The 13,575-nt window shown below is 43.6% G+C and overlaps 1 protein-coding gene across 2 annotated transcripts in view; it reads left to right on the top strand.

The window, feature by feature from the left end:
- Nucleotides 1–13,575, top strand: part of DOCK1 (dedicator of cytokinesis 1) — a 503,869-nt gene that overhangs the window by 410,466 nt on the left and 79,828 nt on the right. For both annotated transcript variants that reach the window (XM_023637097.2, XM_023637090.2), the window contains exon 32: nt 2,858–2,916. In XM_023637097.2, the coding sequence (XP_023492865.1) occupies nt 2,858–2,916 (59 nt within the window). The remainder of the gene's footprint in view (nt 1–2,857; nt 2,917–13,575) is intronic.

Here is a 13,575-nt window from a genome sequence, read left to right as displayed (position 1 = left end):
TTGGAGTCTGAAGACTTGGAATCTCCTCTCTCCTTGCTTGTGACCTTGGCCAAGTCCTTTTGCTTCTCCCCTCTAGGACTGGTTCAGTTCACTCAACTATAAATGGTTAGAGATGAACGTAGTTGTGACTGCTAAGGTTGCCCCCCGCTCTGGAATCCTGTTTCCAGGTTGTGAGCGTTAGCCCCGACATTCTCAATTATGGCTTTTTCTCCTCCTTGGGAAGAATGTACAAATGACTCGGGAATCCCTCTTGAGCTCTGGAGACGGCCGTAACTCTATATGGGGGTGATGCTGAGAGGCATAGATTCATCTAAGCTGCCTTCTTAATAAAACTAAAGAAACGGTCAGTGTCTCTGCCAGGAGCTGCACTCCCACCCTTCACCTTCTAGCTCCTTACTCCTCCTGTTACCTTTGTTCTGGCCTTGAGCCCCTTTGTCTGATTTGACTAGGAAAACCACATTTTTGTCACCTTTATACGCTAGGCCTGACTCTCGTGAGCGATGTGCTCCCAGAGCTTTGCTCACCCCCCTGTTCTCCAATACTGTGAAGGCACATTTTCCACATACAAGATGGTAAAGCAGAACTGGAAACTGGAAACCATCAGCACCTGAAGGAGCGGCGCAGACTCCCCTCTCCAGGCGGCCCTGCCGGTGTCCAGCTGTCCACTCCGGCTCTGGAGAAATGGCCAATTACTGGAGGCCGTGAGACTTCAGGTCACTCCTGAATGACCCAAACCGCCTCGCATTAGCCCTTCTTATTTTTTGAGAGATATCATGCCAGAATGAGAAGGAATCACTTGGCCGTTAGAAGAGTATTTAAAGTTGAGTTAGTCAGTCATTGACAGGCCAGCTGCCTGGGACTGGCTCGCACCTCCTCTGGGACCTCTGGCCTTCTCAGTGTGCTGAGGCCTGAACCTGTGCTTTGTGTTTGTGTTCTCGGGGTCCTCCCTGCAATGCGGGGTTCCCAACTCGCCAGATTCCCCACTCCACTGATTGGTGACTCACCCACCTGCCCAGCAGGACCCTCGTCGACCTTGGCAGGAAACATCAGCCCTGGGGTGGGGCACGCACGGTTCTCCTCTTCACGGCCTTCCTCCCCTAGTAAGTGCTGGAAGGATGCCCATCTCCCAGATCACCATGCAGCCAAGCATATACTCTCCAGGCCTAGGCTTCGGTGGCTGTGGGGACCCCTTTGTCATTTTTGCAGGTGCAAAATGGGAGTTGTAAAATGGCTCTACAAGCCTCAAAAGGACGCACAACTTAGTGGTGCTCAGATCAAATCATCCTTGGGCAATTTGTGGTACCAGTTAGACATTCAGGGGTGCTCTCCCGCTCCCCGCAAGCTCAGGTCCGGTAGCTTTGCTGTCAGGGGAAACTGACAGTGGTTGGACCTCTGCTCACTGTGGCCTTGGTGATAGCCTCATTCCTGGCAGAGATCCCCCCCTCACTTATCAAATTTAACTGCCTCAGTGCTCACTTGGTTGTTGAGCCAGGTGGGAAGGTCATACATTTACCTCAAGGACCAGCTTGTCCTCACAGGAAGGGGCTTACGCTCCCCGTTCAGTTTTCCCATCTGTACAATGGGCCGTGGCACCTGTACAGCTGAGGTGGACCGAGCTGGACTTCTAGGAGGAAGCTGCCTGGCGGGTTTCATCTTCCCTGCTTGAGATTATCGACGGTTTGTAGCCCTCTCCTGCTGTAAGTGACAGACAGGTGCTTAGGGGCGCTGGAGGCATTTATAATAAGGTGGCAGCCAGCTTGGTTGTTGATTTACCAGCCAGGATCTTTGCCTTTAGAGCCCCAACCCAGTCGTCTGTAATCAGAGCTTTTCTTTCCACATCAGCTGACAAGAGGAGGAACAGAGCAGGCTTGATGACACAGCTGCTAAACTGTAATACTGTGCGATCATTTTACAAATTATTTTTAATATAATCAACCTTTTCCTTAGGCAATAAAGGAAAAAGTTAAATTGCTCACAAACTAATAAAGGTTTATCTTCTGAAGCATCAAATTCTGTTTACTCACGAAACACACATCTCCTTTGCTGACCCACTGGGAGGAAAATTAGCATTTAGTTTCCCCGATAAACGAAAACCGGGGGATATTTGTTGACATCTTTAGGTGTTCAGCCCTTCCATGCACTGAAAATGATAGAGAAGCATGGGAGATATTCGGAAGAGGCCTTCCCTGCTCTGACTGTAGACTCCAGGGCTTAATTTTAACGTGTGAAAGCTGCTTATTGTGAGCGGGGTTGTAGGATGGCATTTGGTGTCTGCGTTGCCTGGATGCTAACAACATGCTTGGAAAACAAACTCCCCCTCAGGCCAAGGAGCCGGGTCTTTTTCTCTTCCCATTAGAGACTGAGGAAAGAAAAATCCATTCATTACTCTCTACCACCTCCCCCAGGGTCCCACGGGGGGAGGGGGGGGAGGAAGTTGCGTAATCTGTGGTGATGGGAAAGTGAGACTCCCCCGGCTGGAGTCCTCCTCCTTCAGTTCCCTTTCGTGGAAAGGAAGTTGGAGCTTTGACACTCTCTTTATTTGTCTCACTGATGGGAGACTTTAATTGCACTTAAAAAAATAATCTAAGTCTGGGGCCAGCTGGGTGGCATAGTGGTTAAGTTCGCATGCTCCACTTCGGTGGCCCTAGGTTCGCAGGTTTGGATCCCAGGTGTGGACCTGCCCACTGCTTATCAAGCCATGCTGTGGTGGCATGCCACATGCAAAATAGAGGAAGATTGACACAGATGTTAGCTCAGGGTCAATCTTCCTCACCAGAAAACGTAAATAAATAATCCAAGCCTGATTTTCAAAAGCTCTGTAGAGTGACTCAGTGTTTTTCCTATCCCTGGTTTTCAGATATGGAGACATGAGGAGACAGATTGGCTTCGAAATCAGAGACATGTGGTACAACCTTGGTGAGTAACTGGGATTTCAGGGCAGCATGGTGACTGTCTTGAATCTGTGGTGGATGATGACATTGCCCTGTATGTCAGTTTTGGGGCACCTTAAAAATCTGAATTGCTTCTGTTCCTCAGAGAGCAATTGCTATTCTTTGCAATGACTGTTTTCAGTAAATAAGAGGTGGGACACCAAAGTAAAGGGAAGAAAATCTGATTGGTGGGGGAAATAGAAAAATCTGTAGAGCACCCTCTTGTGTCAGATGAACACAGCTCAGCCTTAGAAGTCCTTTGCTCCTGGGCATCACTAACATTCCCTCAGTTTCTCATGCATCAAACCATGTAGCTCATCCTACTGTTACATATGCCACCCCTTACTGTATTCAGTTTCAAATACTCTATCTTCAAAAGAGTTTACTTGCCTACTCAAAACTGGATCCTGTCTTTAAGTACACTGCTACCAGGTGGTGGTAGCACAACATGCGTGTGCAATCAAAACTGTAAGGGATATGCGTGTTTAAGAGAAGAAATTAATGCAGGTGTTTATCACTATAAACTGCCCTCTTAATATTGCTTTTGCTGCATCCCGTAAGTTTTGGTATGTTGTGTTGTCATTTTCATTTGTGTAAAGATATTTTCTGCTTTCCCTTTTTGATTTCTTCTTTGACTCATTGGTTGTTCAGGAGTATGTTTCTTAATGTCCACGATTTGTGAATTTTCTAATTCTCATTCCGTTACTGATTTCTAGTTTCATTCCGTTATAGTCAGAAAAGATACTTAGTATCATTTCAGTCTCCTTAGATTTGTGAAGAATTGTTTTATGACCTAATATATGATATATCCCTAAAAAACGTCCCATGTATGCTTGAGAACAATGTGTATTCTGCTGCTGCTAAGTGGAATGTTATATATATGTGTCTGTTGGGTCCATTTGGTCTATTCTGTTGGTTTTGTGAAGAAAGATCTCAAATAAACAACCTAACTTTACATTTTAAGGAACTAGAAAAAGAAGAACAAATTAAACTCAAATTTAGCAAAAGGAAGGAAATAATAAAGATTAGAGCAGAAATAAATGAAATCAATAATAGAAAAATGCAACAAAACTAAGAGTTGGTTTTTTGAAAAGATATACGAGAGACAAACCCTTAGCTAGATTAACTAATAAAAATGGAGAGAAGCCCTAAATAAATAAAATCAGAAATTAAAGAGGAGATATTATGTCTGATATCACAGAAAAAGAAAGGATCATAAGTGACTACTGTGAACAATTGTATACCAACAAACTGGATAACCTAGAAGAAAATGGATAAATTCCTAGAATTTATTTTATGAGGCAAGCATTACCCTAATCCCAAAGTCGGACAAAGACACTACAAGAAAAGAAAACTGTAGGCCACTATCTCTGATGAACATAGATGCAAAAATCCTCAACAAAATGCTGGCAAACTGAATTCAACAGCACATTAAAAGAATCCTACACCATGATCAAGTGAGATTTATTCCTGGGATGCAAGGATGGTTCAACGTACCCAGATCGTTAAAAGTAATACACTATATTAACAGAATGAACAATAAAAATCATATGATTACAGTCATGCATTGCTTAACGATGAGGATAAGTTCTGAGAAATGCAATGTTCGGTGATTTTGTTGTTGTGTGAACATCATAGAGTGTGCTTACAGAAACCTAGATGGTACAGCCTACTACACACCTAGGCTATATGGTACTAATCTTATGGGACCACTGTCCTATATGTGGTCCGTTGTTGACTGAAACATCATTATGCAGTACATGACTGTATCTCAATAGGTGCAGAAAAAGCACTTGACAAATTCAGCAACCTTTCATGATAAAAACTCACAGCAAACTAAGTATAGAAGGAAAGTGCCTTAACATAATAGAGGCCATATATGACAAACCCACAGATCATACTCAATGATGAAAAACTAAAAGCTTTTCCTTTAAGATCAGGAAGAAGACAAGGTGCCCACTCTCACCACTCCTATTCAACATAGTACTGGAAGTCTGAGCCAGAGCAATTAGGTAAGAAAAAGAAAGAAAAGGCATCCAGATCAGAGAGGAAGAAATAAAATTATCTCTGTTTGCAGATGACATGAACTTATATGTAGAAAACTCTACAGACTCCACAAAAAACAATCGTTAAAACTAATAAACAAATTCAGAAATGTTGTAGGATACAAAATCAACATACAAAAATCAGTTACATTTAAATACATTAGCAACAAACCATCCAAAAAAGGAATTAAGAAAACAATCCCATTTACAATAGTATCAAAATGAATAAAATACTTAGAAATAAACTTAACCAAGGAGTTGAAAGACTTTTACACTGAAAACTACAAAACATGGATGAAAGAAATTAAACACAAATAAATGTAAAGACGTCTTGTGTTCATGGATTGGGAGGCTTGGTTTTGTTAAAATATTTATGTTATCCAAAGCAATCTACACACTCAGTGTTATCCTCTTCAAAATTCCAATGGCATTTTTTTTACAGACATTAAAAAAAAATCCTGAAATTCATATGGAACCACAAAAGATCCCAAGTAGCCAAAGCTATCCTGAGAAAGAAGAACAAAGCTGAAGGCATCACACTTCCTGATTTCAAACTATATTACAAAGCTACACGAACTGAAACACCATGGTACTGGCTTAAATACAGACATGCAGACCAATGGAAAAGAATAGAGAGCCCAGCAATAAGCCCACGCATATACAGTCAACCGATCTTTGACAAGGGAGCCAAGAAGACACAATGGGGAAAGGATAGTCTCTTCAATAAATGGTGTTGTGAAAAGTGGATATTCATATGCAAAACGAATGAAATTGGACTGTTATCTTACACCATACACAAAAATCAACTCAAAATACTAAAGACTTAAACATAAGACCTGAAATGGTATAACTCCTAGAAGAAACCATAGGAGAAGAGCTTCTTGACATTGGTCTTGGCAGTGATTTCTTGGAAATGACACTAAAAGCACAGGCAACAAAAGCAAAAGTAGACAAGTACAACGACATCAGGCTAAAAAGCTTCTGCACAACCAAGGAAGGAAACAGCAAAATGAAAACGCAGCCTATGGATGGGAGAAAATATTTGCAAACTCTGTATCTGATAAGAGATTAACATCCACAATATGTAAAGAACTATAATTCAATAGCAAAAAAAACCCAAATAAGAAATGGGCAAAGGACTTGAGCAGAGACAAAAGAAGAAATACAAATGGTCAACAGGTATATAAAAATGTGCTCAGTATCACTAATCGTCAGGGAAACAGAAATCAAAACCTGAGTGATATATTACTGCACACCTATCAGGATGGCTGTTACGAAAAAAATAAAAGAAAACAAGTATTCATGAGAATGTGGAGAAATTTGAACCCTTCTGTGTGGTTGGTGGGAATGTAAAATGATGCATCTGCTATGGGAAACACTATGGAGTTGTCTTTTAAAATTAATATTAGAACTGACATGATGCAACCTCACTCCTGGGTTTATGTCCAAATGAACTGAAATCAGGATCTTCACAAGATATCTGCATTCCCATGTTTATTGCAGCATTATTCACAGTAACCAAAATATGAAAATAACCTAAATGTCCATTGACAGATGAATGGATTAAAAAAATGCCATGTGTATATGTATATATCTATATACACACTCACACACATATATATATACACACACACATATATGATGGAATATTATTGAGCCTTAAAAAAAAGGAAATCCTGTCATATGCAAAACCATGGAAAGGTCTGGAGGACATTATGCTGTGGGAAATAAGCCAGTCACAGAAGGACAAATACTGCATGATTCCACTTATATGTAAGGGAGTCAAACTCATAGAAGCAGAGAGAAGAATGGTGGTTGCTAGGGGTGGGGAGAGGGAGGGGGAAGTGGGGAAGTGTTGGCCAAAGGGTACAAAGTTTCAGTTATGTAAGCTGAGTAGGCTCTAGAGATCTGCTGTAGACATAGTCCCTAAAGTTTACAATACTGTATCGAACCCTTAAGAATTTGTGAGAATAGATCTCATTTTTAAGTGTTCTTACTACATTGAACAAGAAAAGAAAAAAAAAGATAAGAAATTAATATAATTTAATTGGTTAAAATAAGAAAGAATTTTCTATTAAAATCTCAAACGCTATGACATGTCATTCTTTTAGATAGCTCCTTACATGAATAAATAACTGACTATAATTTGGTGTCCTCTCACCATCTTTAATGTGTCCTCTGTGAACCTGGCCTATCTCTTAGTTGAAGTTAAGCTTCTCCTGGCATCTGTCCTCCGCTCTCAGCTTGCTTTGTGCCTGGGTATCCCTGGCGTCTTTCTTCAGCGTCATGCATCGTCCTGTGCGAGGCTTCGGTTGCATTTCCTGCCTCAGAGTCATCCAGGCTCTGCTTGCTTTCCTCAGGTTGGCACCTGAAGCCCACAGTGACTGTTTTCCTCTAGCAGGAGGCAGGCATCTGTCCACTTGTCTCTCTAGGTACCCCATTGCATCAGGGATTCATTTATTAACCCTCAGGGCTGGGGTAACCAATTGCCTCCCAACCTCCTCGCTTCTTGAATAGCTTCCTGCTTCCCTTGGTGGCTGGAGAGTGTGGCTAGAAAGATGCCCTCATGTACTGCTATTTCTTGGGCAGAATGAAACAAGGCGATAAAGATCACACGTGGTTTCTGCTGAAGGTGTGGAACTGGACTCCTGCACCCTCCTGAGGACCCTTCGAGCAGACAGGAGCAGGGTGTGAGGGTCATGCCTGTGATTTGGCTTGGCAGTCAGCAAGTTCAAGGTGGCCTCTTATCAACTGATGCCAGATTTCCTCAGAGGCATTTGACTCCTAATCCTTCACGAGTGCCAGGATGTCAGCAAACGTGTGTAAAGGAAAGCCCTATCACATCATTAGGGAAAGTTAGAATTTCTAAATATTCTTTTGTCTTTCTGTTTACTTGAAGGATAGAGTCTTTTTCAAATGGGTCTTTGCACAGAAAAATAAATGCAGAACATCTTGGGGGGAAAAAGTCTGTAAGATCCTCTATGGATAATACCAGCAATATAGAAATTAAGAAGCTTGGGTTAGCATGAGGCACCAGCTGGGTTCTCAGGAATAAAAATTCAGTGCAGAAGCCCCTGAGTGGAGAGGAAGAGCTGGTTGCAATGGCTCCGTCTGCCTGTGCTCTCAGTGGAAATAGAACCTGCACCCCACATGCTGTTCGGGTATCAGTGCTGGAGGCAGCTGAGGACCCCTTAAGGAAACTCTCTGCTCAGTCAATGCAAAGGACTTTGCTTCAGCAGCTTAAATGTCCACAATCTAAGTACTCACTATCAGGTGTCAAAGGGCTTGCTACATCTCCAACCAGAACCTTGCAGGCACCATCCTGTCCTTGGTCATCCTGCCATCCTTGGGAGAGTAGGAGCCCTGGACTCTGAGTGAAGACACTTGATGAGTCCCACTGGAGTTGTCATCCTTGCCCATGCCCACCTTTGAGGCCTCAGTCACATGACCCAGACTGTCTGGGCTTCCATTAGTTTTCTAGGCTGTAAGATAAAGAGGTTGAACTCAAGTTTTCAAGAGCCTTCCAGTCCTGAAGCTCAATAATTCTTTTGGTATATATTCGATGATGATCTCAGTAATGACATGCTAAGGCTTCTAGAACAGGGAGGAGGACCATTCATGATTCATTTTAATTGATCGTGCACTGACAGAGGCGTTTGTCATTTGCCCCGGCAGGCCAGACACTGCAGGACTCGTGCCAGGAAGGGACCGAGTGTAGCCCCATTGGAGAGAGGGGCAGGGTGGATGGGGAGGGACATTCAGAGAGATGGCGTGGAGGGAGCCATTCTCTGCTGGACCAGAGGGAGTCGAGGGCTTTTCTAGGCGCCAGCATCCACGGCGGAGGTGATATGTGCTCCACCTGCCATGGCCAGCTCTCAGCGTGGACCTGCTTCTCCTCTGCGTGGGGGCCTCTCTGAGGCTGTCCTTCACCCTGGCCCTTCCTAAGAGAGTGACAGCCCCTTCTTATGAGTTGTTCAGTTTCAACTCTAAAATACAAACTATGAGTGGTGTATTTCCCCGAAAAGGACAGTTTCAGGTATGTTTTCAAATGACAGCGCTTCATTGTGAATGCCTTGATAGTATTTTTTACATCCATCCTGGAGGATATTCAGACTGATCATTAACATATTGAAATATGCTTGATAAATAGCTGCTGTCCCAACTCAGCCTGCCCTGGCCCCTTACCGCTCCCCCAGGACTCCCCCCTCATGGCCCCTCCACTGAGGGCCCACTGCCTGGCATGGAGGGAGCCTCTAAAACTCGGCTCGAGCCACAGCTGGCCTGACTGATGGTGCTCCTGCCCTTCTGGTTTTCTTTTTTCTATAGAAATTGTGTTCATCACCACCTCTGTAGACCTGGAGATTGAGCACCCTTTGAAACTGGCTCCATTTCATTTTTGTGCGTTTGCATGATTGCCATGAAGGAAGGTGAGGTGGGCCCAGGGGAGTGGGTGCTTCTCTGTGATGCCACCTCCAGGCCCTTGTGATGGCGCAACCTTCTGAGGGTGTACTGTGGTGTGAATCAGCTCTTTAAAGCCGTTTGGGATAATACTAACAACATAGAAATTAAGAAGGTTGGTTTAGCAGGAGGCACCAGCTGGTTCTCAGGAATAAAAATCCACTGCAGAAGCCCCCAAGTGGAGGGGAAGAGCTAGTTGCAGTGGCTCCGTCTGCCTGTGCTCTCAGAGGAAGTAGAGCCTACCCCCTTGACATTATCTCTTGACATTATCTGTCGTTAGACTCCAGATAGGCTGAGTCAAGTGAGGGAGACTTTTGATTTGGAACGTCAAGGATGCAGTTACGAGAGCAGATGCCCCATTTCATCCTGTCAGGTGCTGATTTGATTACAGCAATGAATGCATAAGATCTGTGTTTTGTAGCTTTTCAGCCAGGAACATTGACTCTGGCGTAAGCAGCAGCCCAGAGGTCAACTGTAAACCATGACGCTGGTCAATTAAGGGCAGGGAGCTGGTAACAGCAAGAACGTACCATTGACCGACATAATTGGGTTCTTTGCTTGTAAAATAATTAAATTATTTTTGAAAGTTAAAAAAAAAGTAATAAAAATATCAGCTGCCCACAGGATGTGCCCCAAGCAGCCCCTCTTAACGATTAAGAATAGCTGCATGGGGTCACCTCAGGCAGCCTGTGTCTTTCCCGCTGCGACTCTCAGGTGTTGGAGCCTGCCCACGGATGTCATTGCCTAGGCCGCCACTCTGGAAATTTGTGACAGCACATCTCAATTACCCAAGATGTACACAACCTATTTTCTACACAGCTTTTTTCTCTTTTTAATGGGCTCAGGTTTGGGAACATATTGGCAGGCTGATATAGCCAGCTCTGCCAAGAAAATAAAAATAGAAGTCAGATAAATTTATCATCCTACAATTAGTCACCTATCACTCGATCAAGCCTTAAGCCCAATGCTCCATGAGACAGTTTCTGCCTTGAGTCTTCCCAATAATGAGTGGGTACACGGAGATGAGTGTCTCAGATCACACCTCCACGCAGAGCTTCGGGCAGAGGATCCAGGGTCTGTTTTGCTGCATTTAATGCAAGTGCAAAAACGGCACTGCCCCATGGGACAGGGCAGCACAGTTTTTTTCCCTCCCAAACCTGTCATATTTTGAGTCTGAAAGAGGAAATCAAAAGCAGACTCTCTCCAAAAGAGAAGGGGGAAAATGTGCTCATTTACCCAGCTCTTGAGTTATTTATCAGAGCATGCCCTGCGAGGCAGCCTGCTGGAGCACCTGCTCTCGCTGTCGCCGCCTCGATTTACATTCGGTTTGTTACCTACGGCACGCTGGAGCCGGCATGATCTATCCACCCAATCCAGCCAGAACAAATGTGCTTACCGAAAGATCTCTATGGGCTGGGTTCGGTCTGGGATGTTTTTCACGCAGGGATTCCCTCCCTGGGTATTTTTGGGACTGGACAAATTGTGTGCTTTTCATTAAAGCTCATATACAAGGAGACCTCATCAGTTGGAGTGGGTGATGGAATTTTTTGCTCTGTCTACCTTTGTGTATACGGAGATTTTCCTGGGATAGGACTAGGTTTAATATCCCGGATTTCTGAATAGTGGTGATTGTAAAGAGATCATCCAGGGGGAGGCTGCTAATGGGGGAGAACCTGGGTTCTGTGTGAGAGCACGTCCCACTCCTGGGGGTGACGGCTCCATGTTTGTAACTAGGAGAAAGACTCTAGGTGAGTTTTAAAGAATTTGGGAGGAGTAACTAGGAGATGGGCAGGGTGAGTGGAGGTGACATATTCCCATTGTCATCTGATAATTAGCTTGTTCTTCTTTTGTCTCAAAAGGGAAAAAAAAAATGTATCCTTTTTTTCTTGAAGTCTACACTGCAGGAGTCACCTTGATCCTCATTGATTCCAAACCTGAGTCCATCATTACATTGAGCAAGACATGCTCCAGGGGAAATCCATAATGCAAATGTCAAAAAAAAAAAAGATGAATACTGAAGAACCTCACTCAGCCCTGCTCACCTTGAGGACCATTCCTTCTCGAAGGTCAAATCCCCAGGGATATCATCACAGATAGAGCTCAGCGCTGGCCCCAGGCCAGCGTTTCCTGTATTAATGGGAAGTGTAATAATAGTCGAAGATTAGGAAACCGTGGCCTTTGTCATTTATTTTTCCAGTGCCTGTATCTGCAACCACTTGTTACTGCCTTCTACGCGCCTCCCAGCCCAGAACAATAAAAGCTGTCGTTGACAGACAGAGCTCTCTGTGACACTCAAATTGTGGTTGATGAACAACTCGCTGTCACTATCATCTGTTTTCTGAAACATTGGCTCTGACATTTTTTAGGCATAACACAAGAAAAGTGTCACCTGAGAGACTGGCTATAATAGCGTTTTTAAGAGAATGCTTTGCTGCAGTTACATGCCTTTCAGAAACATTGAGCATTTGGAGAAGTGACGAGAATCACGTTATTACAGCCTTAGTCAAAATATTACTGAAAATAGGATTTTAATTACATTCAGAGTCCTTATAGAAGGTTACATTTTGTGGGTGTCCACCCCATACAAATTTTAGAAATATATTAATTTAGGCTAATTGGGAGGATTATGTATTTTCTTAAGTGTAGTTATTTATAATAGCCAAATTTCTTGAATGATTCTCTTTACAGAAATCTTTATTAGTTGAGTTATAAAGAAAACCAAATTCTTTAGAGTATCCACTCTATTTCCTGATGGTGTGAAAATGTTAGTAAGATTGATTAACTCTGGATAAATTGCTGGTGTTAATAACAGAATGTCGCAAATAACTCATTCAAGCATTTAATTTCTTGTGCATTCTTCTGTTTTATGTTGGAAGTGAAATAATATAAATTGTAATGAGGTGAAATGAAAATAAATTAAGATTTCTGAAATTAACGAAAAAGGGGTAAGACTTTTAAAAGATCACTCTCTTGATAGGACCTGCCTCTAAATTACATTATATCACTTTATTTTTTTTTTTTTGATGAAGATTAGCCCTGACCTAAATGCTGCCAATCCTCCTCTTTTTGCTGAGGAAGACTGGCCCTCAGCTAACATCCGTGCCCATCTTCCTCTACTTTCTACGTGGGATGCCTACCACAGCATGGCTTGCCAAGCAGTGCCATGTCCACACCTGGAATCCGAACTGGCGAACCCTGGGCCACCAAAGCACAACGTGCACATTTAACTGCTGACCCACTGGGCCAGCCCCTATATCGCTTTAAATAAGGCCAACTCCCTCTTTTTTTAGAAATGAGTTGTCCAGTAGCTGGTGGTTCCTGCAGCTTCTTCTCTCTGCCTTTGCTTAGACCTTCCTTGGCTCACTTCAAGTTTTCTATAAGCTCACCCATGTCACTCCCAGCCCTCAGGAATTTAGAAGCAGCATATCCAGAGAGTGTGGGGGCCCCAGTGGGGGTGGGGCCCAATGGTGACCAAAAAAAAAAAGGAGAATCTGAGTTAGCAGCATCTGTCTGAGTCAAAGGCAGAGGCCTCAAAATGCAGGACACCAAGATTTTCAACAGAAATAGTTGAAATAGGAAAGAAAAATGGTGTCTGCAAGAAGCCAGTCTCTACTTTCTGGGGCACTCATTTTAGAGTTGTGATAATCGTAGCTAAAATGACAGGTTGCTGTCCTCTGCGTCTGGGTTCCTGTTACAGCAGAGAAGGAAGGGAGTGATGTGGACAGGCAGCACCATTTCTCTTACAGAGCAGTGGAGAGTTCTGGTACCCTGGAAAGCTCCTGTGACCAGCAGGCAGGAGAGGGCTCACTAAAATGAGGGACCCAGCTGACGCTTCCGAATCACAGATCTGGGTTCCAATCTGGCTCCTCCATTTCCACCGAACAGCTCTTTGGCCTTGGGAATGGCCCCAATTCCTCATCTGTAAAATGGGGCTAGGAACGGTACGCACTCTAGTGGAGCGGATTGATACTGGGGGAGGCTGTGCACGTGTCGGGACAGGGCAATACGGGAAATCTCTGTACCTTCTGCTCAGTTTTGGTGTCAAAAATAAAGTCTATTAAAAAAAAAGAAAGTCTGATAAAAAAAAAAGTGGAAGTGGTAGCTACCTTCCAAGGTCATCATGAGAATTCAATGAGTTGTTT

The sequence above is a fragment of the Equus caballus genome, chromosome 1 (assembly GCF_041296265.1).
Source record: "Equus caballus isolate H_3958 breed thoroughbred chromosome 1, TB-T2T, whole genome shotgun sequence".
NCBI lineage: Eukaryota > Metazoa > Chordata > Mammalia > Perissodactyla > Equidae > Equus > Equus caballus.
This window is presented reverse-complemented; position numbering and strand designations above follow the sequence as displayed.